The sequence below is a fragment of the Emydura macquarii genome, unplaced genomic scaffold (assembly GCF_026122565.2).
Source record: "Emydura macquarii macquarii isolate MOO-44397 ecotype Brisbane River unplaced genomic scaffold, CSIRO-AGI_Emac_v2 contig_306, whole genome shotgun sequence".
Classification (NCBI taxonomy): Eukaryota; Metazoa; Chordata; order Testudines; family Chelidae; genus Emydura; species Emydura macquarii.
In genome coordinates this window covers 11,004,578-11,029,839 of record NW_027130443.1, presented here as the reverse complement: position 1 = coordinate 11,029,839, position 25,262 = coordinate 11,004,578, and the positions used below count along the sequence as shown (strand labels likewise).

The 25,262-nt window shown below is 61.3% G+C and overlaps 1 protein-coding gene across 1 annotated transcript in view; it reads left to right on the top strand.

Annotated features, from left to right (window-relative positions):
- Positions 1-987: 987 nt before the first annotated feature.
- ABCA7 (ATP binding cassette subfamily A member 7) overlaps positions 988-25,262 on the top strand; it is a 42,353-nt gene continuing 18,078 nt past the window's right edge. Inside the window, exons 1-25 of the mRNA XM_067559093.1 lie at positions 988-1,115; positions 3,979-4,113; positions 7,416-7,539; positions 8,038-8,131; positions 8,676-8,817; positions 9,561-9,688; positions 10,636-10,757; positions 12,938-13,132; positions 13,540-13,629; positions 14,265-14,502; positions 15,123-15,262; positions 15,435-15,551; positions 15,966-16,145; positions 16,244-16,452; positions 17,568-17,744; positions 18,255-18,477; positions 18,751-18,972; positions 19,631-19,835; positions 20,818-20,934; positions 21,310-21,481; positions 22,558-22,689; positions 23,130-23,269; positions 23,667-23,804; positions 24,478-24,656; positions 25,017-25,089. Coding sequence (XP_067415194.1) covers positions 7,474-7,539; positions 8,038-8,131; positions 8,676-8,817; positions 9,561-9,688; positions 10,636-10,757; positions 12,938-13,132; positions 13,540-13,629; positions 14,265-14,502; positions 15,123-15,262; positions 15,435-15,551; positions 15,966-16,145; positions 16,244-16,452; positions 17,568-17,744; positions 18,255-18,477; positions 18,751-18,972; positions 19,631-19,835; positions 20,818-20,934; positions 21,310-21,481; positions 22,558-22,689; positions 23,130-23,269; positions 23,667-23,804; positions 24,478-24,656; positions 25,017-25,089 — 3,499 coding nt within the window. The 5' untranslated portion in view covers positions 988-1,115; positions 3,979-4,113; positions 7,416-7,473. The remainder of the gene's footprint in view (positions 1,116-3,978; positions 4,114-7,415; positions 7,540-8,037; positions 8,132-8,675; positions 8,818-9,560; positions 9,689-10,635; positions 10,758-12,937; positions 13,133-13,539; positions 13,630-14,264; positions 14,503-15,122; positions 15,263-15,434; positions 15,552-15,965; positions 16,146-16,243; positions 16,453-17,567; positions 17,745-18,254; positions 18,478-18,750; positions 18,973-19,630; positions 19,836-20,817; positions 20,935-21,309; positions 21,482-22,557; positions 22,690-23,129; positions 23,270-23,666; positions 23,805-24,477; positions 24,657-25,016; positions 25,090-25,262) is intronic.

Sequence of the window (25,262 nt, the reverse complement as noted above, 5' to 3'; positions counted from 1 at the left end):
CCTTTCTCCATCATGCTTCCTAGACGGGCCCCCTGCCGTGGCATCCTATTGCGTTCTAAGAGCTTGTCTACACAGTGAAGCTGACTGGAATAGCGCTTGTGGGATAAACTGTTCTTCAGGAGCTCTCCGGCTGGGTGCACCAGGTGGAAAGGCTCCCCCTTTGGCCACTCTTGGGCCAGAACCCCCCTTGCTCTTTGCATTTGCACACTACCTACTTCAGGAATGACTGCAGCGGCCAGACAAATGTAATGGGATCCCGCGCCAGCCTTGTTCACACGGGCACGGCTGAATCGGACTTGCCCCTCTCCTATGACTGCTTTGGAGCCATGACTCGTGCTGGGCTCCCTGGAAGTAATGTCCTGCTCTGAGTGTACGTGTGACACAGACTGAACACGGGGTGTGTCTCCCCTGCAACCGACCCCCGGCGGCACAGCTCAGAGCCTGGCTCAGCTGGCTCGACTCACTGCCGTGGTGTGCACATCCTAGCGGCTGCACGGCTGCTGTTCAGCCCTGGGCTGGGCGCCCCCGCCGGCCGCTCGCTGGCTGCTGGGGGGGTGGTAGCGGTGTCCCCGGCCTCCCCCCGAGGAAAGCAGCCTGCAGCCAGCCCCCGGGGCGCCCGGCTGCTTCGCCAAGCGCGCCCTGATCTCGAGCTTCCAGCCGCCCCGTGCGCTAGCCCCGGCCCGGGAGCCCTGCCACGGGAAGGTGCCTCGGCCTCCTCCTGCCCAGCTCTGGATCGGAGCAGCCCCCGGGCTGGGCTGGGCCGGGCCGGGCCGGGGGGTGCGAGGTGGACGGGGACAGGCCGGAGCTGGCTGGACCCAGGTCTGGCCTCGTCCCTCCGGGCCCTGGAACTCTCCGTGACGTCACCCGACCGGCAATAACCCCCCCCCACCCCCCACTCTGCCGGCAGCACGCGGCGCCGCGCTCTGCAACCAGATCAGGCGGGGGCGGGGCCCGGCGTTCCACAGCCGAACGTTCGCGGCCCGGGGGCGGGGCTTGCGGAACGCTGAGACTTCCCCTCCCAGCAGCCGGCCGGCCGGCGGGGAGAGAGAGAGAGAGAGAGGCAGGCCGGGGGCTTCCCTTAAAGGGGCCGCGCCGGCTGGCTCTGCAGTGAGCAGGTACCGGGGGGGGGGATTCCGCAGACGGCTGTGTCCGGCGGGTCCCGCTGCAGCCGGACCAGTCTCAGGTGCACAGAGCTCAGCCCAGTTGCAGGGGGCCAGCAGCAACCTCTGCATCCTCCTGCCCTGCCCCCCCCCCCGCGGGAAACATCTCCCCCATTGCAGGGGGAGCGGGGAGCCCGCAGCCCACCCTATCCAAAGTGCGGCCCCTCCCCCCGTTTGGGGTGCGATGGCTTCCTTCCGAGCCTCTGCCCTGCGGTGCCGGGCCTTGGACGCTAGTCACGGGCATCCCGGAGCGCTTGGAGGAGGGGGGGGGCGGGGGTTTGCAATCCCTGATCCGCTGGGACGCGGCCGCGGGGGGAGCCAAGCCCGGTCTCCGCAGACAGCGCAGGGATCCGCTCTCCGCACCGCACCGCCCCGGTGTGACATCCCTGGAGTCACTTCCAGCGGCCCCAGCGCCTGGCTGGCACCCATCAGCTCCCAGCTGATCAGCGTAAATCTGGAGGCTGGGTGCGGGTGAAGCAGGCGGTGCTGGGCCCGGGGTCTAGTGCAGAACCGGGCAGTGGGGATGCTGGCTTCTTATTCCGCGGGAAGCGGCTGCCCGACTTGGGAGCGTTAAGATTTCCACCCACCTGCGGGGAGCCTGGATCTCCCTGGCCTGTGCTTTGCACGGTTGTTTACACCGGTGCAAACGTGACTGGCTCGGCGTGGTCGTGGTGTTTGCCGGGGGTACATGGCAGCCGAAGGTGCAGGGTGCCGGCCCGGGCCCGGGCGGGGATTGGATCAGGATAGCTGGGACAGGGACGCTCTCCTGCTGTGCCCGGCAATCAGCCCTTCCTGGGAGTAGCCTGGACCGACCTGAGCCCAGCTTGCCTGGCTTGGTTATTTCTTCCTGAATAAAACGCATTTGTACGAAAATCCTGCAGGGAGCAGGGACTCTCCTTTGTGAGATGGATTGTGACCGAGAGAGTTCCCCCCTGTCTCAATACTATACATGTGGCAGGTAGATTTCTGCCTGGGTCCAGAGTGATTTGTGCCTTAGCCCAGCCTCACACAGTTACTGTTACTGCTGGTTTTACATTTGGGTTGGTTCAAACGCTTTCACAATTCTGGCAGCTGAGGAAGTGGGTTGCAGCCCAGGAAAGCTTGTGCCTGCAGAAATCGGCTAGTCTGTAGGGTGCTCGGTTAGTCTGTAGGGTGCTACAGGACTCTGGTTTTCACAGTTCTGAGTTGCTCTTTCTTTACCCTTCAGCTTTTCCCCATGATTATCATTTTGATAATCTCCTACCTGGCTAGTGACTTGACTTTTCATTTGTTTTTGGCCAGCATGTGTCAGGGTATTTTGCAGCATAGGTTGATATCAAGTATTTGCACCTGAGCGTCAGGTAATGACCAAGGAGCAAACCATCACTACTATCAAGGGCTTACGTCAGCTGGACTGGGAATTGCAGTTTTGCCAACTCTTGTGATAACGCCTGTTCTATTTAAAGTCCCAGACATGAAATCCTGCGATTGTGGGAGAATCGCATCTTTTTTCTTTTTTTAAGTAAGTTGTTTCTTCTCATGGTTGCAGAGAAAACCTTGAAAATGTGACCTAAGCACAGCTGAAAGGCCCAGGAAACAGAAGGAAAGTGGAAAGAACTCCATGTTTTTTTTATATAGAATTTATATTTAAGTCTCACGATTTTTAAACCAATCCCATGAGTTACTACGACTTGCCTTGTGATTATTGAACATTTGCGGTTGTCAGTGCAAGAAACTGGAGCTCTGGTGCTGTGTTCCCAGCTCTGCCGCTGATCTGCTGGGTGACTTTGGGCAAATCACATTCCCCTCCCAGCCTTTGTCCATCTTCTCTGTTTAGGCCATCAGCTCCTTGGGGTAGGGACTGCCTCTTGCTACGTGTGCAGCCCCTGGCACCGTGGGGCCCTGATCTTGGCTAGAATCCCAGGGCTCTACTGGACTTATAAAGAATAATAACATAATGGATTGTGTTTAAAATGGCCTTGTACATTATGCTACCCTGTGATGTGTAAAGTAGGCCTGGAAGCTTTTTCTCTCTTAAAACTCTGCTAGTTTTTAACCTTGGAAATATCCAGTGTTTCAGTCAACCAAACAAACCCTATCATTCCCCTTCCCGCCCCCCCGCTACAGCCTGCATGCACTCAACTTGGTTAGGAAGGGTCGATCACAGCCGCTGTGCTTGTGAAGCAGCCTCTCCCCCTTGCATCCCTGTATTTTTGCTGGGCATTTCAGCACTGAATCACACTGGGCATCGGGGCCGACCATTGTCATTTGCAGGGGCCCTGAGCAACATCAAGGCCCTGGAGGATGGCTCAGGCCACAAACTGCCTGATTCCTCAAGCGGGGTGGGGGGGACAGGGACATGCATGTTTATGTCAGACAGCTCTTCCCCTTCCAGCCCCACGGCCTGAGGGCTGGCCTGTGTGCTGCAAGCAGCGCGGCATCCTGGGCAGCAGACAGGGCACTGGAATGGGAGTCTGGTCTCCTGGCCTTGTGCCCCTTGGCCAAGTCAGTTCCCCTCTCTGGGCCTCAGTTTCCCCATCTATAATGGAGGTGGGGAAGGTGGGATCGCAAAGCCCTACTGGAATGCTCTGGGCCCTAGACAGGGAAATCCTGCAGCCTGGCTCCTGCCTTAGAGCCGCTGATGTGAGGCTCTGCAATGTGATTAGAAGAATTTCCTGGCAACATCATAATCCTGCATTGGTGTGGGACCTGCTTATCCCCCTGGGCCGGGGGAGCAGCAGACTAAGCCCAGCAGCAGGTTGCCTGCCTTATTGCTCAGCATGGGAAGTGTTGGCTGGGTGCCTGTCTGACACCATCTCTGAAGCAGATTCTGACCTAGGAACGGGGAGCTGCTCAGAACCGAAGTGGTGGAGGAGAAAACTTGACCGTGAAGCCAGCAGCCACTTGAACGGGTTTGCCGTGGGTGGACGTGTCAATGCTTTTCCGATAGGAGAGGAGAGAGGAAAAGATATAGGTGAGTTTGCAGCTGCTTTGGTTACAAAACTCTTGTGATGTTGAAACTGACCGGCACTGGTGTGATGTGAACCAGCTGCTGGGTTCACAGAATCATAGGGTTGAAAGAGACTGCGTGGGTCGTCTAGTCTAACCCCCATTCCGTTGCTTTAACTTGCGGAGGAGAATCCTTTAAATATTCAGAAAGGAGTTGGTTTTCTTTTATGGCTCTGTGTGGATGGGGGTATGTGTGGGTGTGTGTGTCAAAGAACCACATTGTAAGTTTTGTGTCCTGGCCAAATTCAGCTACAAAGTCATCTCTTCTGCACACTCCCGGGCCCGCTGAGAAATCCATCTTGCAATTTTAATGGGACACTGCACTTCACTTCCTGACCTGAACTCTTGTTGTGACGTGCTGACGTCCACCCCAGAGGTGGCTGCATTTCAATGGCGGGTGAAATGATCACGGTGCACAAAGTGCCTTGGTTGTCTTTGTGAGGTGATTGGACGTGGAGCATCGTATGAGAGAGATCTTTAGGAATGCAAGATGTTATCGAAAATGTAGGGTGGGGCCGTGTTTGTGTTCTGTTGTACAGCACCTAGCACAATGGGGTCCTGGTCCACAACTGGGGCTCCCATGTACTGCAACAACATACCCAATTAAAAGATATTATGAAGGGCTTGAGCCAAGCCCATTCACTTCAAGGGGAGTCTTTCGGTTGATTTCAGTGAGCTGTGAAACGTGCAATGGTTGGGTTTTTTAAATAGACGCCTCTTTGTAATGTCAGCAATGCATTTTATTCCCCGCAAGGTCCGTGGGGCGGGTGGAACAGAATCTGGCTGCTTTGCTAACGGAATAAACGTCTCTGCTGACTCGGCTTTACGGGCTGGAATAATCTCCGAGAAAATCAGCTCAACAGACTAAGTCTGGCGTTGGCGCTTGGTGCGCCCGAGAGGCCGTGTTACAGGCGGGAGCATCCGCAGCCGTTTCTTGTTCGGCCAGAGTTTCGAAAGAGCTCAGCTTGTTGGGTGCTCGGGAGAGGCGGCGCACGGAACGGTCCAAGGAGCCTGGACTTTGCTCTTCGCCGCCAGCTCTGGTCCCTCCGGCTCAGGGTTGGGATGAGGGGGCTGCACAGGTGGGGGCAGGATTTGGGAGGCCTCTGTTGAAGCTGCTTTGCGGTGACATCACATCTACTGTGTCTAAACTCGCGGCAAAGAAAGGGCGACGAAGCCGAGCAGCCTAAGACATAAAATCAGCCTGGCTTTGGGCCTCTTGCTACGGTGTTATTCACTAGCCCTTTGCTGCGTGCTGTCAGGGTGGTGCCTGTCCCTGTGCTGGTAATGCTGCAGCCTGGCTAGGTCTGCACTAAGCATGGTCCCAGGCCAGTTGTCTCAGGATCGGGGACATTCAGCTGGATTAGCAGAGGGTTGATCTCGTTTGAAAGCTTCGCGGCCCAGATGAGTTCCTGAGATGCGCGGATCCTTGGCCTGTGGGCCGATTTGCCGATGTCCCGGGGGGAGGGCTAGCTGTCCGTCTTCTCTTCTTGGCTTCCTGTCCAGTCCCGCTGTTGCCTTGAAAAGTCGCAGGGCTATTGTTAGCTGCGGGGGGGAGGGTGCTGGGGAAACGCTGTCTCCGCTCACCCTTGTTGCTGAGGCCTCCCATGCCAGAGCAGGTTCTAGTCTAGAGGCCTGTCCAGAGCTCCTGGCTCTGTGACGCCGGGGCAGGGCACTTGGGCTGGCTGGCACGACCCGGCTGTGATCTTCGCTCGCTTGGTGTCGGGGTATTTATTACTGCCGGGCACCTGGGCCCCACAGGAACTTGTTAGGGTCCAGGCACTAAACCATCTCGCCTCGGGACAGTGGCGGTGGCAGACTCCAAAGTCTCTCTTTAAGGAGCTGTGCCGTCACCACTTCTTCTGCTGAGCTCCCTCTTCTCTCCCCTTGCCTGTCCCGTTGGTCTGCTCCAACGCCTGGTGCACCTTGTCACCACCCTCTACGGTGAGCTCTGTGGGGCAGGGCCCGTCTCTGGAGTACGTGTCCATGCAGTGCCTAGCGCAGTGGGGCCCTCCATTGGGGCTGCAGGCCTTATTGTGAGATGCTGTGGTGGGGCCGGGTCCCTCGGGGAGTCCAGAGTACCTGAGAACAGCCCCAAAAACCTTGGCACCCCCTCCCCCCCCCCGGTCTCCCCAGGGCTTGCTGCTCAGCGGATGCTTCGCTTGCTTCCAAGGAATTCCTTTAAAACCGGCAGATTCTTTTCTCTCGTGGCCGGGCCCGCGATCTGCCAGCTGCCCATGTCCCTCGGCTTAGCAGGGGGTCGGGGAATGAGGGAATCCGGTCGGGTGGCCAGCCGGGCGCTCCCGCCCGGGGCATCTCTGAAAAGTCCCCGAAGCTGTCGCCAGGCCAGGGTCTGCTGGGCTTCGAACAGAGCCATTCCTGTGCGGGTGGGAGCCGGCGGGCGGAGCGCCACGTGGGCAGGGTTCCCACGCCGCCGGCCGGTCGTGTTACCAATTAGCTTCCAGGCCCCTTTGTTACTTCATCGTGACTTGGAGTCGCTGAGCCGTTCCCACGGCAACCTCCTCCCCCTCTGTACAAGATGTCTTGTTGTTTGTTCTGCAAAGTTCCCGTACAAGTTGGGTCTGCCCCAGGGGCCGAGGTGGGGCAGCGGGGGCCGGGGAGATCCGGCCGTGGGTAGCCGGAGCTGGTTTCTGGTGGCTCGTAGAGAGCGTGATGGAGCTGGCTCTGGCAGGTTAGCCCTGGGGGAGGCCTTTGCGCAATCTGCCCCCAGCCGGCGTTCCTGCACCGTTCTCTGCAGCGCCCTCTGCCGGGACTGAAATGGGCACCGGTTCTCCCCAGCACTAGCGCCCCGTGCTGGGAGAGCCTGGGGCACGAATAGCTGGGTCTTCCTGCCACTGCCAGCCCTCCTGCCCCACACCCTACAGCACCCCCTGCTGGGAGAGCCTGGGACTGAGTTACTCGGGAGCTCCCCCCCACTGCCAGCCCTCCTGCCCCACACCCTACAGCGCCCCCTGCTGGGAGAGCCTGGGACTGAGTTACCTGGGAGCTCCCCCCACTGCCAGCCCTCCTGTCCCACACCCTACAGCGCCCCCTGCTGGGAGAGCCTGGGACTGAGTTACCCAGGAGCTCCCCCCCACTGCCAGCCCTCCTGTCCCACACCCTATAGCACCCCTGCTGGGAAAAGCTGCCCCGGGAGTAGCCATCCAGCGTTCTTACTCTTCCCCATAGCATCTCCTACAGGGGGAGGATGGGGCCGGCGTGGGGACTTGCGTGTAAGGTGATTCTCCCCTGATTTTTGTCCCTTGGCAGTGACGGGAGAGCCGGGCAGTCCTAGCATGGTGCGGGCAGCCCTGTCTCCGTCTGCACCATGGGCTTTGGGACACAGCTGGGGCTGCTGCTGTGGAAGAACTTGACCTATCGGCGCAGGCAGACGGTGAGTGGGCTGGGATCAAAGCCCTACCTGAAAGAGGAGGGGGGAAACTCTGCCACTCAACAGCAGCCCCTGGTGGGGGTTGGTGGGAACGAGCCACTGTTCTGGGACTGGAGTGAGCTGGGATAGAAAGCAGCCGGGTTCCCCCCCTTCATTTCCAAGGGGGTCTCCTCGTCTCCTCCTGCCAGCAGCCTCCTTCCTCTCATTGCCCTTCTCTCTGCACCCCCTGCCTCCTAAACGTCCCTAGATCCAGAGCGGGAGGAAGCTGTCTTATAATATCACAGCAGCTCCCAGATTTACCCGCAGGAGCCTGGTGCCCGAGCCATCCAGGCTGCGGAGGCATTCACAGGAAAAGTGTCCGAAAGAGCCATCCTCCTCCGGGTGAGATCCCGGTGAAAGCGGGCTGACAGGACCACTGCCCTCTGCCTCTGTGCCCGCCGCTGCCCCTGCGGGTTCCATGTCGCCCACCCCGAACCCGTGTCTGTCTCTGTCTCTGTCCAGATCCAGCTCATCATCGAGCTCCTGTGGCCCCTCTTCCTCTTCTTCATCTTGATCTCGGTGCGGCAGTCACACCCACCTTTCGAGCAGCACGAATGTAAGTGCTGGGCCTGCCCTCGGAGGTGGAAACCAGCCGGCCCCGTGGGATTTGAACCGAGTGAGCCCAAACCGGTTTCAAACCAGTTCTCGTAATGCCCTTCCCCACGGCCTGTGGCCCAGCACCAGCGTTAGGGGAGGGTCTTCTCTGTGCACCAGGGGATGAGATTCACCCTGGGCCAGGGAGGGGTGGGCTGCCCTGCAATGGGCATCTCGCCAAGTTTAGCACGATGGGCAGGGCCGGCTCAGAAGATGGACCTAGATTGAGAGGGGGGCTTTTGTGGCTGGGGCGAGGTGGGTTAGCAGAGCAGCATGGAGGAGACATCTGCATCTGCTGCCCTGGCTGTGTCCAGTGCTGTTGGCTTTTTGCTTTCATGGGTGCTAACGCCTCTCCCCGCTGCTCTGGGGCAGACGAGACGCCATGTCTCTGCCTCGCAGCCCTTATGGAGAACCACGACTGCCTGACGTTCCCCTGCCTCTCGGTTGCATCTGACCTTCCTCCGTAGCCTCCCAGCTCCTTCTAGGCTCTTTCCCTCCCTCTGCAGGTCACTTCCCCAACAAGGCCTTGCCCTCGGCTGGCACGCTGCCGTGGATTCAGGGCATCCTCTGTAACGTGAACAATCCCTGCTTCCGGTACCCGACGGCCGGCGAGATGCCCGGCGTGGTGGGGAACTTCAACCAGTCCATGTGAGTCGCTCTCTGACCTGCTCCCCTCTCTGGCTTCTGGCGTCGCACCAGTTTGCTAGGCATCCTATAGCTACACGCGGCGTGGCCTCGATCCACCGTGCCCCGATCACACCCATGATGGTTGGGCTGGGAACCTGGGACCACCCACGCTTTGCTCAGCTGAGACGCTCTCCCCCCCTCCCCCCCAGCCCAAGAGATCCCTCCCGTTAGCTGTAGATGATGGTAGCTGCCCTTCCCTGAATGCCTGGAGAGATGGCACCAAAGTAGAGCTCCACCTTGATCCAAGCGCAGGTGTATCCTGTGGAAACTACAGCTCCCAGCATGCAATGCTCCTTATTGTTTCAAGCCCAGGGCAGCATGGCCCATGGCAACTATAATTCCCAGCATGCAATGCTGGTTTTGATTTCAAGCTCCTGGAGGTGCAGCCCAAAGTAAGTCTGACTCCCAGCATGCCGTGCTCCTGGAGGTGTGTCATCATTTGCTTTGAGGAGGCATGCTGGGACATGTAGTCTTTTTGGGCAGCCCGCTTGGCTCAGAAGGGAGCATGATGTGGGGTGTTCAGACGACTGACGTGTGGGCTGGGGCGCTAACTCCCGGCCCCAGACAGATTCAGCCATAGCCTGCACCGGTCGCCTCCCCAGCTCTTCCCGGAGGTGTGAAGGGAGCAGTCGCGTCTCAGAGGGGAGCCTGGGGGCAGAGGCTCAGTGATGTCTTGGTCTCAGCTCCTCGTCTTGTCCCTGCAGCATTTCCCGCCTGTTTGCTGATGCCCGGAAGGTGCTGCTCCGTGCCAACAACAAGCAGATCCTGAGCAGCTCTGGCCAGCTCCTGTCTGCCCTGCGCCAGCTCTGGGGGAACGGCGCTCCATGGATGGGTGAGGGCTCCAGCCATGCAGCCCTGACTGCAAGGAGGGGTCAAGCCGCTATCCCGCTGTGACACCCAGGCATGCTAACTGCTGTGCCTTCTCCATGACCCCTGGCCAGCCCGCATGCCTAGCCGGGGGGGAGAGGGAGATAAAACCCAGCGCAGGAGTCTCCCAGCTCTTTGGCAGCCTGATCCAAAGCTCTCTGGAGTTGTCAGTGGGCTTTGGGTCAGTTCCTGGGCACCTTAACTGCCGGTGTTTGCAAGGCAACTTCACTCTGCGTTTTTCAAAGCAGCTGTATCTCGGGAGGGTTTGGGGTAAAGGGAACACAGAGGGACAGGCCAGGAAGGCAGGAGAACATGGGGACGATGGCGAGAGATTGGCCAGCCACGTTCCTGATGGAGGAAATCTCCGGGGTCTCCGATGCCTGTGGGTTTCTAGTGTCCTTGCAAGGGGAGAGTTGCTCCAGCCACTGTCCTGCCAGCCGCCAGAGTGACGCGTCTGCGTGGAGGTCAGATATTAAAGGCAGGCTCGTGTGGCGGCGTGGATCTGCTGTCTGTCTGTCTGCTTCACTTGGCAGGGGGAGGTTGGAGAACACAGGAAAGGGATGGGGAGGGCAGCTGGAGAGGGGTCTGGGCAGGGGCCGGGTGGGCGGGATTGGCATGAGATGGTAAGAAAAGCAGGAGGCGGCATAGAAGGAAGAGAGGGATGTGGCAGGGGAGCTGGCAGAGGAGTGTAGGGGGCAGACCTAGGAGATGCGAGGACAGGAAGGATGCAGGAGCCGGGGGAGGAAAACGAAACCTTCCAGTTGCTCTTGGGGGAGGGGAGCAGACGGGGGATCCGAGATGCGCTGAGCGTTTATCGGGTCAGGAGTAACCGCACGGCGGCTGCTTTCTCGTACTCATCGCCCCCTCCTTGGCTTGGCCTCATCGCCCCCTTTCTCTCCGTGTGTCCCCCAGCCAGGCCGGTCAAGGACTACCTGAAAGAGGGCGAGACCTTTTCCCGCTTCCTCCGGACCAACGCCTCCCTCCCCCCAGCCCTGGCGGAGGAGCTGCTGGGAGCTCGGCTGGACCTGCGCATCGTGAGTAGGCCTGATCCCCAGGGTCCATGGTAGGGGCACGGCTTTAAGAGCCCCACCCTCTGGTTTGTGGGTTGATTGCAGGGCCCAGTCCTCCGCTACTCACGTGCCCTCTTGGGAGCCAGGCCGTGGGGGCTTGGCTGCCCGCGCTTTGCGGAGTCCAGTAAAGTCTGGGGGGAGAGCGGGATTGCGGGGAAGAAGTGAGGCAGGGGAGAGATGGCTTCAGCGGAGACTGGGAGCGTGACGCAGACACAACAGGAGGTGGTTCTGGGTAGTGGGGGATGCAGAACAGGACGTTCTTTCACCAGGAGTGAGGAGGGACAGAGGAGGCTGGTGGTGCAAGAGAGAGGGCAGATCAGATATACTGTGCAGTACCCCGGCCCCTTCTCTGTGCCTCCCCAGCACAATTCAATCCCAGCAATGAGTTCTTAGGGAGGGGGAACCCCTGTTGTTATTTGTATTTACAGTAGGACCTAGATGACCAAGCCGAGATCAGGGTCCTAGTGTGCCAGGTGCTGTACATGCACTTAGAGGCAGAAGTCCCATGGGTTCTGTGACACTTTGGGGTTTGACCCAAACCAGCAAGGGGTTGTGTCACTGCCTGCTCTGTAACCTGGGGTGCTTCTCTAGCACCAGCAGCCACCCTACCGCACAGTAACCTCAGCCTGGCGTTCACCAGCCTCACTCCCTGCAGTGTGACACTAGCACCCGAGTTATCCCCGAACCGTCTGCCCAGTTGTGTCCCCAGCCCTCCCACTGCATGCGTCCAGACGTGATTAAGTCGCTGCTCCCTTAAGGAGACAGGACCCCGCAGCTCACTATCTTAACTGGGGTTAACACACCCTCTCTTGCAATCAAAGCACTGAACTGGCTTGTAGTGAAAGTAAAGCAAGGTTATTAAACACCCAGTCGTAGGTTTAGGTGTTACCAAGGGTAAGGAATGGAGATCGGAAGGGTGACAAGCAAACAAAAGTAACGATACACGGCGAAGACGAAAACCTGATGTCACACGCTCGAGTCTCTTGTTCTTCTCACCAAATCACTTTTCCAGCCTGGCTGGCCAGGACCCTTCACAGATCTCAAAGTGCCTTTGTCTCCCCCAGTGAAGGAAGCCAAAATGACTTGTTCTCTCTACTCATAACTCCCAAAGTTCATTGACCCTGCTTCTGGAGGCAGGAGGGCTTCCTGGGGGTGCCACCTCCACCCCCCCTTCCAGATTAACCGGCCATCTGCCCCCACTTGCTCTCCTGGCGGCTTTTTTAACCTGTCCTGCAACATGTGTTCATCTTCGGTCACCACTTGCTTAATTTACGGCAGAGACACATTCAAGCAGGCGGAACCACGTTCCTTTGTCCGGAGCAGGCCTGGCCTAGGCCCGGCTTGCCAAATACATGTTAAATGGATTGCGAGCTATAAAATCCTTTGTCGGTCGCTGTCCATACATCATGCCAGAATGTTAATGACCAGTGAGTTTTCCAGTGATTGACCACATGCCACCTTTGGGGGATGCATCATGACAACAGGGTGTCAGCTGGCACTGGGGTGTTGCTAGGGTTCCACGCCAGGGCCGTATCATCCATTAGGCACAGTGCCTGGGGCCTACGAAACTTTCAGGGCCTACGAAAAACGTTTTTATAGATAACTTTTTATTTTTATTTAAAAAAACTATTTATTAATAGCTTAAAATCAAAGTAGTTATTTTGGTCGGGGGGCCTACGAAGGCAAGTGTGCCTAGGGCCTAGGAAGGTCTTAAAACGGCCCCGTTCCACGCTCCTGGTCTAAATAGACCAAGGAAGGATTGTTGTCCCCATTTTACAGATGGGGAAGAAGGAGGGTCAGGGACTGGCCCAAGGTCACACAGGGAGCCTGTGGCAGTGCTGGGAAACCAGCCCAGATCTCCCAGGCCGGCGTGTTCACCACACAGCCAGCCTCCCTTCCCTGCCCTAGGCCCAAAGGGCCGCTCCTGCTGGGCGGGGGGTGCCCAGATGCAGGCTGGAGCTAGGGGATGGCCTGTCTCCGTTGCCCGCAGGCTGCCCAGGTCAGGACGGAGCATGGCACGCTGGAGCCTGTGGTCTCCGCTGGCTGGACTGAAGCCGAGGATGGCCAAGCTTAAGGCCTCTGCTGGGGGCACCTGATGGGGAGGGCTGTCCTGCTTACTGGGCTTCTCTCGTCTCCCCCCGCAGCTCTCCCTGGCCGCCAGCAGCATGCCACTGAAGGACATCGTCTGCAACGCCTCCGTGCTGGCGCAGTTCCTGGTGGCAGAGGAGCCGAGCTCCGTGGCGCGCCTGCAGCGTGGGCTCTGTGCTCTGCCAGCGCCCACCCTCCAGGCCATGGAGTTCAGCTTCCTCTCCCAAGTGGATTTCCCCCAAGTCTTTGTGGTAGGCGGGGGGCCCCCTAATGTCAATGTTCCCAAACTGTCGGGAGAAGAGGGGACTCCCCCCTCCCTCCTGTCTGCTCCACACCTGCCCCTGGGAGCCCATGGGAACTTCATCAGTGGCTCGAGTGGGGGCAGGCGAGGTGGGGGCCAGGCGGCTGTGGAAGCAGGGGCTGCCGCTCGGGGGGCCAGGTGTGCGCTGGGGGACTCCAGCCCCGTGCTGCCAGGACTGTCCCGTGGAGGATTAGCCCTGATTTTTTCAGGTCTGCCCCTGGCTTAGGCTGGGGAGTGGGAAGATTTGTGTCTGAGATGGGGGCACCCTGGCCCATAGCCCCCCACAGCACCAGTGAGTCCCTTGTGGGAGGAGGGGTTTCTAACTCTTTGACACTTCTCTCCCCCACCCCCCCACAGGAGCGGCTGAGCTCTGACTCGGACGACGTGGCGAGCGCCCTGGAAGCCCTGGTCACCTTCCTCCAAGGCGCCGAGACGCTGGCGAAGGAGGTAACGGCCTCTCCGCTGGCCCTGGCTCTGCACTGCTTCCAGCCCCTCCCCAGCGCAAGGAATGCAGGGTGTGAGGTTTGGGGGACGACTCCCCGGTCAGTGTTTCTATAGGTGGCCTCCTCTGTTTGCGCCACGCAGCAGCGCTTGTGAACAAGGCCAGGTCTCCCCGTCCACGGGCAGGGTTCAAAGCAAGGAGCCCGTCGTCTGCTGGTTACTTTGGTAGGGGTACCCGCTAGGGTGACAAGAGGGAGACGCCTTCCTAGCTTCTTACTACTGCAGGGAAGTCCAGCTCAGTGCATGGGTCGGGCTTCCACCTTCCCACTGCTGGGCCCTCTGCCAGCTTCTGCGAGGCCGGCCAGATTCCTGGATCTGCATCAGCACGGGCAGGGATCCTGGTCTCTGAGCTGGGAGGGGCTTGGCTGGGACGGGTTGGTGGCTAGGACAGGAGAGGGTCCCTTGCACGGCTTTGGGGGGTCCTTCTTCACTCCTCCTGCTGGCCGACAGCTCTGGGGGGCCCTGGGGCGCCGTGTACCTGTCCCGGGGCTGGGTCTCCTGTGATGAGGGTGGGTGCCCGGCCCGCAGTGTCGGTTTGGGGGGAGGGCCGTGAGCTGCTGGTGACTCCCGCCCTGCGCCAGTTTGGTGCCATGACCAGCTTCGCCGAGTTCCGCCGGGAGCTGCAGGCGTTGACGGGGCGGGACGCCAGCCCCTCCCTGCAGGGCGCCTTCGAGGCCGTGTCCCGCATCGCCTGCGGCCACCCGGAAGGGGGCGGCCTCAAGATCCCCTCCCTCAACTGGTACGAGGACAACGACATCAAAGCCTTTCTGAACCGCAACAGCTCGGAGCAGGGAGCCGTCCCCCTGGACAACGGCACCAGTGAGTGGGCTGGAGGGTGGGGAGCCCCTTCCCTGCGGGGGCAGGGGAGCAGGGGCGGGTGCAGCAGCAGGGTCCCGCGCGGGGGGGGGTGGGGGAGCTGACCCTGCTTGGGGGCGACGGTGGGATTCGAACTCGAGCCCTGAGCACAAGGTTCTGGTGTGTGAGCTAAAGGAGCAAGTGCCCAAAGCGTCCCCGCCCCTCACCCCTGCTGTGCAGGTGGCCGCTGGAGGCTGGCAGAGACACCCCCCCCTGGAATTTGGAGGTGGGGAGGAGAGCTGGGCTTGGCCGAGGTGTGTATCCTCTGCCTCCCCCCGTACACCCTTCTCCCCAGCAGGGGAAGCTGCAACCCAAGGAGGTTAGAGGGGAAGGGGCCTTAGCTAATTACGGGTGGGGGGACAGCAGGGAGCCAGGGCCGGCTCAGGAGGGGAGATTTCATGCCCAGCGAGCAGATTTATTGGGGGGTGGGAGGGGCAGATCAATAGAGGGGCTCCCACGCCCCCTAGGGGACAAATGTATTGGGGGTGGGATGGAGGGGTGAGATCTCTTTCCCCCCCGCGCCGTGTTCTGCCCCCTGGGGCATTCAAGGCCAATGTGGCCCTTTCTCTCCCCCTCCCCCGCAGGCCCCTACTGCGCCGAGCTGATCCGGAGCCTGGAGTCGAACCCGGTGTCGCGGCTCCTGTGGCGGGGGATCAAACCCCTCTTCGCTGGCAAAATCCTCTACACCCCGCCCAGCCCCCACACGCGGAGGATCATGGCCGAGGTGAAGGAGTTGGGGGGTGGGAGGGGAAGAATCGGGGCCAGCCCGGAGCACCCAGGGGGCCCCCCCCCCCCCCCCCCCCCGTCCACGCTGCTGGAGGGGCGGTGGGCCGGGGGCAGGCTGGGAGTGGGGCCAGCGGCCCGTCTCGCTGACCCCCTTGTTCCTCGCGGCCCAGGTGAACCTGACGTTCCAGGAGCTGGCCGTGCTGCGGGAGGTGCGGGGCGCCTGGCAGGAGCTGGGGCCGCAGGTCTACGCCTTCCTCAACGGCAGCCGGGAGATGCAGGTCCTCCAGGTCTGGACCCACTCGGTCTGGGGCAGGCAGGGGGGCGGCTGGGAGGGGCTGGAGGGGTCGGGCACTGTGGGGGGGAGCCAGAGGAGGGGGTATAGGAAGATGTGGTGAGAGGGGAAAGGGCAACAGGGTGTGGGGGTGCCTAGAGGGAGCAGTTTGGGTGGATGGGCCTGGGGAGGGAATGGTATGTGGGGGGCCAGGGGAAGGGGTGGAGGGGCAGGGGGTGCAGTGAAGGGGATGGGGTGGGGGGCCAGGGGAAGGGGTGGGAGGGCAGGGGGTGCGGTGAAGTGAAGGGAATGGGGTGGGGGGCCAGGGGAAGGGGTGGGAGGGCAGGGGGTCAGCCCCAGCCCCGTGTGCTGGCTGAAAGACGGTGCCACCTCTGAGGCAGCCCTGTCCCCTGTGCCTCCGCCCTGGCAGAGCCTGCTGCGGGCGCCTGCCACCTCCCGCCTCCTGGAGCAGCGTCTGAACCGCACGTCGTGGGACCCCTCGGCCGTGGGCGAGTTCCTGGCGGGGGCGCCAGGGGGCCAGGCCTACACCTGGCGCCAGGCCTACGCGGAGGTGGACCAGGTCGTGGGCACCCTGGCGCAGTTCATCGAGGTGCGGCGCTCGGGTAACGCCCCTGCCCCCCCTTCCCCAGCATCCCCCCACCGGGCCCCCGCGCTAAGGGCCCGGCCGTCTCCTCCTCCCGCCCTCAGTGCGTCTCCCTGGACAAGGTGGAGGCGGTGGCCTCCGAGGAGCAGCTGGTGTCGCGGGCCCTGCAGCTGCTGGAGAAGCGCCAGTTCTGGGCTGGCGTGGTCTTCCTGCCCCCCGCCAACGCCACCCCGGGGGGGCTGCCCTCCCACGTCCGGTACAAGATCCGCATGGACATCGACGACGTCACCCGCACCAACAAGATCAAGGACAGGTGCGGGCGTCTGGGGAAGGGGGCGCTAGAAATCAGAGAAGATTAGGGGTGGCAGGGACCTCAGGAGGTATCGAGTCCCACCCCTGCTCACAGCAGGACTAACCTCAGCTAAACCGTCCCAGCCAGGGCTGTGTCCAGCTGCAGCTTAAAAACCTCTAAGGATGGAGATTCCACCACCTCCCCAGGTAACCCATTCCAGTGCTTCACCACCCGCCTAGGGAAAAACTGTCCTAATATCCAACCTAGACCTCCCCCACTGCAACTTGAGACCATTGCTCCTTGTTCTGTCATCTGCCACCACTGAGAACAGCCTAGCTCCATCCTCCCTGGAACCCCCTTTCAGGTGGTTAAAGGCTGCTATCAAATCCCCCCTCATTCTTCTCTTTTGCAGACTAAACAAGTCTAGTTCCCTTAGCCTCACCTCATAAGTCTTGTGCTCCAGCCCCCTAATCATTTCTGTTGCCCTCTGCTGGACTCTCTCCAACTTGTCCACATCCTTTTTGTAGTGGGGGGCCCAAAACTGGACACACTACTCCAAATGCGGCCTCACCAATGCCGAATAGAGGGGAATAATCACTTCCCTCGAGCTACTGGCAATGCACCTACTAATGCAGCCCAATATGCTATTAGCCTTCTTGACAACCAGGGCACATTGCTGACTCATATCCAGCTTCTTATCCACTGTAACCCTCAGCTCCTTTTCTGCAGAACTGCTGCCTAGTCCGTCGGTCTCCAGTCTGTAGCTGTGCATGGGATTCTTCCATCCTAAGTGCAGGATTCTGCATTGTCTATGTTGAACCTCCTCAGATTTCTTTTGGCCCAATCCTCCAGTTTGTCTAGGTCACTCTGTATCCCGTCCCTGCCTTCCAGGGTATCTACCACTCCCCCAGCTTAGTGTCATCTGCAAACTTGCTGAGGGTGCAATCCACCCCAACTCCAGATCATTAATGAAGATGTTGAACAAAACCGGCCCCAGGACCGACCCCTGGGGCACTCCACTTGTGACCGGCTGCCGCCTAGACAGCTGGCATCCCTCCCCCCAAAGATCTGTGGGGTCTGTGTGGGGCGGGGGAGGCTCTGCCCCGCACTTGCTCATGCTCTCTCTCCTCACTCAGGTTCTGGGACCCGGGGCCGGCCGCCGACCCCTTCAGCGACCTGCGCTACGTCTGGGGGGGCTTCGTCTACGTGCAGGACCTGGTGGAACGGGCCATCACCCGGGTCCTGAGCGGCTCGGCCAGGCGCACCGGCATCTACCTGCAGCAGATGCCCTACCCCTGCTACGTGGACGACGTGTGAGTGGCCGCTTGCTTCCCGGACGGGATCCGGTCTGTGTCCCCCTCCTCCCTTCCCCCCACCCCCGACTAGAGCAGGAGCCACATAAAATCTGGTGCGAACTCTGCAGGGCCCCCCACTGGCTGGGGCAGGAATTGGGCTGTTTTCCTATGTATCTACCCCCCACATACCCCTATTCCCTGCAGCGCCCCCTACTGACTGAGCTAGGGACTGGTCTATATCCCTGTGTATTGCCCTCTCACCCCTGTCCATCCCATTCCCTGCAGCGCCCCCTGCTGACCAAGGCTGATCTCTGTCCTGTTTCCCGTGGGAGGGGGGAAATGATCATTCCCTACCCTCTGCATTCTCTCGCGGAGGTTTCCCGGCCCGTCGCCGTTGCTCTCCGGGAAGCGGAGGTGTCTGGCTGATGGAGCGTGGTGGGGTGTCACCTCCCATGTTCCCATGTCACATGGCGTTAAAGGGTTAACGTGTCTTCCCCCCCCACCCTTCCCCTTCCACAACCTCTCCAGTTTCCTGCGGGTCTTGAACCGCTCCCTGCCCCTCTTCATGACGCTGGCCTGGATCTACTCCGTGGCCATGATCATTAAAGGGGTGGTGCACGAGAAGGAAGCGTGTCTGAAGGAGACCATGAAGATTATGGGACTCAGCAACGGCATCCTCTGGCTCAGCTGGTTCATCAGCAGCCTCCTCCCCTTCCTCATCAGCTCCTCCTTCCTCGTCCTCATCCTCAAGGCAGGTTTGCAGAGCGCGGGGATGGGGTAGAGGGATGAGCTCAGGGCTAGGAGAGCCGGGGGGAGCTGCGGGTCGGGACTGAGGGGCAGGGGCAGATAGGGGGGCGGGGGAGCCCAGAGCTGGGGTAGCAGTGCGGGGCTGTGGGTTAGGATTGATGGTGTGTAGTCGGGGGAGCCTGGCCCTGCAATAGTGGGGCGGAGGGGGGCTGGGAGTGATGGGCAATGGGGCCTCAGCCAGCCACGGGTCTAACCTGTCCCCTCCCGCCCCCTCCAGCTGGGGGACATCCTGCCCTACAGCGACCCCGCCGTGGTCTTCCTCTTCTTGGCTGCCTTCGCCGTGGCCACCATCGCCCAGTGCTTCCTCATCAGCACCCTCTTCTCCCGCGCCAACCTGGCCTCGGCCTGCGGCGGCGTCATCTACTTCTCCTTCTACCTGCCCTACGTGCTGTGCGTGGCCTGGCGCGACCACCTCACCTTCCCGCTGCGTGTCGGCGTGGTAAGGCCCCCCCTCACCCCGCCCCGCCGATCCCAGCCTCCCTGGAGCCTCAGTTTCGCCCGCTGAGCTCGGAGGTTGCGTCCGCCTTGTTCTCATTCTCTCCCCGTCCATTTGTCTGTCTTGGTCCTTCCCTCCATCTCAGCTGCAAATGGATAATTGCCTGGCTGGCGTTCACGGCCCAACCCCATCAGCCTCCAGCCCGCTGGGGTATCGGCCCTTCCGCTGATCTCTCTTGCTCGACTCGGGATCAGGGAACCAACCTGGGCCGGGCTTTGGGGGTGAACCGTAGCCAAAGGCTCCGGGCGCGTGGGTGTGAGTCCCTTTTGGACACGGATGGTCTCTGTCTCTTCGGTGCATGCCCAGGGTCTCCCTGTTTGTGGGTGCCAATCAAAGGGGGCCCCGAGCATCCCAGTGATATAGGTTACATGCTCGGAATTGCCCCAGCCTCATGGCTATTTACACTCCCACCCTCGGAGGGATGCTGGGCTCTGAAATTCTGCCCCTTAGTATTTTGCAGGCAGCCTAGGCACTCTGGCCACTGACGTGGCAGCCCCACGGCCACAGGGAGGTTGGTGGCGGGTGCCCCTGGCTGGCTCCCAGGGAGCTGCGATGGGTGCTGGGTTCCAGACTCTTGCTTCACCTGCCTTTCTCCCCTCAGAGCCTCCTGTCCCCTGTGGCGTTTGGGTTTGGCTGTGAGTACTTCTCCCTGTATGAGGAGCAGGGCGTGGGAATCCAATGGTACAACCTGAACTCCAGCCCTGTGCGGGACGACCCTTATAACTTCGCCACCTCCCTGGCCCTGCTGCTCCTGGACGCGTGTCTGTACGGCCTGGCCACTTGGTACATCGAGGCCGTCTTCCCAGGTCAGCCTGTGGGGCTGGGGATGGATCTGGGGCTCAGAGGGGGGTGATGCTCCCCCACACTGTACCCACAACACAAGCTGTGCCCACCTGTGAGCTGCGTCTCTCAGTGAATTGTGTAGCGCTTCATAAATCCACACCTCTCCGTTCTCACCCAGGCAGATCGTCAGTGAAATGGCTTAGGCTGACTGCATCATCATTAGGCTTCAGAGTTAACATTCCAGTTGAACTGAATGAGAGCCGCTTGTATCTTTCAGGCTCAGACTCAGGCAGACGGCTCTGGGTCAGCTGAACCCAGATTCTTTCATACGTGTCAGGGCTAGAGACCTAAGGTTGTTTTCTGAACTGATAGCTGAGATCCTGTTAGCTGAGCACAACTCAAGTCTAGGCCCCAAACTTGAAATGGGGATTGTGGGATCGAAACACCTGAGCCGCCAAACAGACCCTGCTAATGGCAGCTCCCTGCCCCGGGGGCAGGACAGAGCAATGTGTAGAGTGCGCGTGGATTATAGCACCAAGGGTGCGGGAGCGGAGTTTGTCACCCCGAGTCCATCTCTCTGGAGTACACGAAGCTGAATCCCCTTGTGGTCGTTAACGATCCGGCGGCTCCTTTCACCATCACCGGGGTCTCAGGCCTCCGTCTGCGCTGGGGATCCTGGCCTCTCGGGGCACCCTGCCGGCGCAGACGTGTGGAGACCAGGGTCAGCTGAGCCAGCGCAGGCAGCTGCGTGGGGGCTAACGCTGCCCGTCTTTGGAGCTTGTGCGGCCTGTGGCCAGAATCAGGGCAAACGCCAGGGTGGAAAAGACCCTCGGCCCACAGTCCCTGGGGGAATCCCAGCTGGGGGGGTGGGGTATGAAAGGAAAGGTCTGAGATTAAAACCTCCCCGCAGCTGGGCTGCACCAGCAGACACCCCTAATTGGTTGGGGTTGCTTTCCCTGCTCCCCCTGCACTCGCCGATCGGTTTCCTCCTGTGTGTGTGTTCAGGCCAGTATGGGATTCCCAAGCCCTGGAATTTTCCCTTCCTGAAGAGCTACTGGTTCGGAGAGTCCTCGTCAGATGGCTGCCACCCTTTCCCCACCAACTCCTGGAGCCCTGCAGAAGGTAAACGGTTCTCCTCCCCCTCACGCCCTGCAGAGGCAGCGCTGTCTAGTGGCTGGAGCAGCGGAGCTGGAGTCCAGAGTGCCATGTCCCCAGCTCTGAGATGGGAGCAGGGGGCCAGTGGTCAGAGTAGGGGGCTGGGGACCAGGACTCTTCCTAGGTCCGATTCCCTGCTCTGCAAGGGTAACAAGTAACTCTAATGCAAGGGGCTGCGGGGGAGCTAGCTGGGTTCCAGGCAGCTCAGGGGGCCTCAGGCCTGATCCGAGTCTGGAACCCCAAACTTGTCTTTCCCCTCTGCCCCACCCCCCGAGTTCTTGCTGCCTCTGCTAGGTGCCCTGCGCCGTGCCCGCCCGCTGAGCCTCCCTCCTGGCCTTTCAGTGCTGGTGGAGGAGCCACCCGCCCAGCTGCGCCCGGGAGTCTCCATCCACAACCTGGTGAAGATTTACCGCAGCAGCAGCAAAGTGGCCGTCAACGGGCTGAGCCTCCACTTCTACGAAGGCCAGATCACCTCCTTCCTGGGCCACAACGGGGCCGGCAAGACCACCACGATGTGAGCCCGAGGGGCGAGCTGGGCACCGCGCGGGCAGGGTGGGCCCTTCTGCATTTTGCACTGGTGCCTGTCGGGTGGGCGTGTTTCGCGCTGGTGTGGGGGACCGGGCTCTATTCTTGGACCTGCTGGGTGACCCTGGACAAGTGCCTGCTGCGTGGAGTGCCTCGGTTTCCCCCCCCCCCGCGGTCCAATGGAGAGAATGTTTCTGAGCAGGCTTTGCAAAGTGTTTGACACCTGTGTCTGGAGAGGGCGGGATGCCCTCGCCTGCATGAAGGGCTGGGGTCCGTGCAGCCGGGATCTAGTTGTAGGGGGGGTGCCCCCTGGCACTGCTGGGTGACGTATGTCCATGATAGACGGGACTGGGCCAGGTTAGACCTTGGCGAGCCAGGCACCGACCTGCTTTGGCAGAAGAGATCCAGCGTTGGACCCGGTTGGAGCGGGCGTCCCTCCGGCACCGTTTGCTCCACCACCAGAGAGTCCCTCGGGGCAGGCTCCTGGCTTAGGCATGGATAATAGTAATTCTAGCCTCGAAGGGGAAGTGGGCACGTGTCTCAGACCGTCGGGGTGGCCTGTGTGCCCACGCCGGGGCCCGATTCATCTCCTGAGCTGATGACATTGACTCCAGTGGGGTCCTTCCCCTGACACCCATCAGGAGAGGAGAATCCGGGCCAGGGCTTTCACTGCAGACAGCTCCGCAGGTCTGTGCACTTTACCCCAGCCACGGACCTGGCCCAGGGTATGCCGGGTGGCTAATAATTTTCAACCGTGGCCAGTAGAGCAAAGAAACGGCCTCCCTCTCCCTGGGTGGCGTCACTGGCTCTCCTCGCTGGGCGGGGGGGTACATGTCTGCTGGATGAGCTGGGGTCCCCTGGTGCTGGGAGCTGGGGCCGAGCAGTCTGAGCACCCAGCAGAGCCATGCCCCTGCCTGGCAGCCCTGCCAGCTGCTGCAGCAGCCCCCCCCTGCCCTGAGCCCCCCCTTAGGCTTTGGGGGTGGCAGCTGAAAACACTTCTCTGACTCTTTGCTTGCTTTTGTCTTATCCCCTCCCCCCCACTGTGTCCTCCTCCCTTCCCCACAGGTCCATCCTGAGCGGCCTGCTGCCCCCCAGCTCCGGGACAGCCTACATCCTGGGCCGGGACATTTGCTCCAAGATGGACAGTATCCGGAAAACCATGGGGATGTGTCCCCAACACAACGTCCTCTTCGACATGTAGGTGTGGGGGAGGGAAGGACCAAGTGTGTGTGTCTGTGCGGGGGAGGGGGTGGTCCCCAAGTGAGGGAGGGTGGATGCGGGGGAGATTTGCCATCTTCCCTGTTGGTTGAAGCATCCCAGCCTCCCTGCTACCTCCGGCCGGGAGGACCTGTGGTCGGACCCTGCTCCTCCCCAGACATGGCAGCAGCCTGAGCTTGGGAATGAACTGCAGGGACACTTGACCCATGGGGTCCTGTTCCCAGTTCTGGGTGGGGAGAGGGATCTAGTGGTTAGAGCACAGGAGAGGGGCTGGGAGTCAGGACTCCTGGGTTCTGTTCCCAGCTCGGAGAGGAGCGTTCTCTAGTGGTTAGAGCTGGGGGCCTGGGCATGGGCCGGGGGCAGCGGTGGGAGGCCTCTCCTTGCCTTGCTGTGAGTCCCCCCCTCCCTGTCCCCCCCAGCCTGACTGTGGAGGAGCACGTCTGGTTTTATGGGCGCCTGAAGGGACTGTCCGGGGAGCAGGTGAAGGAGGAGATGAAGCAGATCATCCAGGACGTGGGGCTGCCCCACAAGCGCCGGGAGCAGACCAAGAATCTGTCAGGTGAGTGCCCTGGGCCCAGCCTCCAGCGGGCGGGAGGGGGAGACGGGGGCAGCCTGGGCTCGTGCTGGTCTTCGGTCAGCGAGGTTGGGACCCGATCCTGGCACTCTGCGAGCAGAGCCGCCTTTGCAAGGGACAGGGAAGATTACGAGCGGAGAACATCAGGGCCCCACTCCCAGTCTGCAGGTGTGCGTACCAGGGGGCGTGTGGAGGGGCGGGGGGGGGGCTGCAGTGGGGGCGTAGCACGGAGGAACTTCCCAGGGGATCCCCGCCAGCCCCACCGGTGGCTTGGGATGACTCGTTCCCTGCAGCAACTCCCCCCCCTGCCCCCGGGGGGGCTGTGTGTCTGGGGGCTGCCCCGACGCCCTGTAACGCCCGCCCCGTTCCTCCCCCGTGCCAGGCGGGATGCAGCGGAAGCTCTCCGTGGCCATCGCCTTCGTGGGAGGCTCCCAGGTGGTCATTCTGGACGAGCCCACGGCTGGGGTTGACCCCTACTCCCGGAGGGGCATCTGGGAGCTGCTGCTGAAGTATCGCAAAGGTCTGAGCCGGGCAGGGGATGGGAACGGGAGTGGGGGGTCCTTGGGAATGGGCTGGAGCCTCTGGCTGATTGGCCCAGCCAAGCTCCTTTCCTGCCCCCCATGGGCTGTGTGGGGATGAGCCCTTAGTACCCAACTCCTTACAGGGGAAACTGAGGCAGGGATCTGGGCCTCACGTAGCAGGGAGAGAATCGATCGAGACACCCATTGGGTGCAGAGGGAGCTGGGGGAGCAAGGGCAAGCAGGCTGGGGGGACCCTATGGTTCTGGTGGAGGGGGGACCCCAGTGGGTCCTACCCCATGGGGGCGGCGGGGTGGACGCACGCAGGGTGTTGACAGGCGCATACCAGGGCATGGAGCAGTTTTCAGGGTGTAGCTGCACCCCGGGGGAGGGGGGGGCAGGAGGGACCTGCCACCATGTGGGGTGTCTCTGGCTCAGATCCCCCCGCAAGGCTGTCGGTGAGCTGCCTTTGGGGTCGGCTTGGCCCCCCTCTGTGCTGGGGTCTGGGCGGCTCCCATCCATGCCGTGGCCCTGCTTCAGGTGCTGTTCCAGCCCTGCCCTGCAGGAGGCGCCGTCAGAGCTCTTGGGGTGCCCGACCTCTGCTTTTCCCACCCCCTTTCCTGCTTTGACCCTGGGCTGCCCACCCCATCCCCCTCTTTTCTACCCCCCCCCCAGGTCGCACTGTCATCCTCTCCACGCACTACATGGATGAGGCGGACCTGCTGGGCGACCGCATCGCCATCCTCTCGCAGGGCCGGCTCTGCTGCTGCGGCTCCCCGCTCTTCCTCAAAACCCAGCTGGGCACCGGCTACTACCTGACCCTGGTGAAGCGGGCACCCCTGGCCAGCAGGAAGGTAACGCCGGGGTCCCGGGGTCCCCTGGGCCCCCTGCCCACTCCTGCCCGAACGGCTGGGGGGGCACCGAGAGCACCCCCCAGAGGTGAAAGGTCAGAGAGCGGGGGGGGGGGAGCGAGGGGGAGTCCCTGGAGTTCGGCTGGTGGGGGGGCACGAGTGGAGCATGCGGGGGTCTCCCTGGGGTACTACTAGGGAGTCCGACATCAGGGGTTCCCTGGCATTTGGGGCTGGGGGGAAGGGCTGACCCCGGGGAGCCGGTGCTCTGATCTCTTTACACGGCGTCGGTTTTTACAGGGGGGCCGAGCCGCAGAGTTTGGGGCCAGCCCAAGGCTGCGCCTCTGACCCTTCCCTTCCCCGCAGGAGGACAGCGATTCGGAGCGCAGCTGCGACACGGGCCTGGGCAGCGAGCAGTGCAGTGAGGCCAGCGCCATGGGTGAGCGGCTCCGGAGGGGAAGGAGCTGGCGCTGGGAACCGGTCGGGAAAGAGTTAAGATTAACCCACTTAATCCTTTCCAGGCTGGATCAGCTCCTGAAAAGGGGCTGGGACGTTAGGGGGACACAGGGCCAGCCTGGGGCTGTCAGTTTCCTTGGGGCGTCAGTGTTGGGT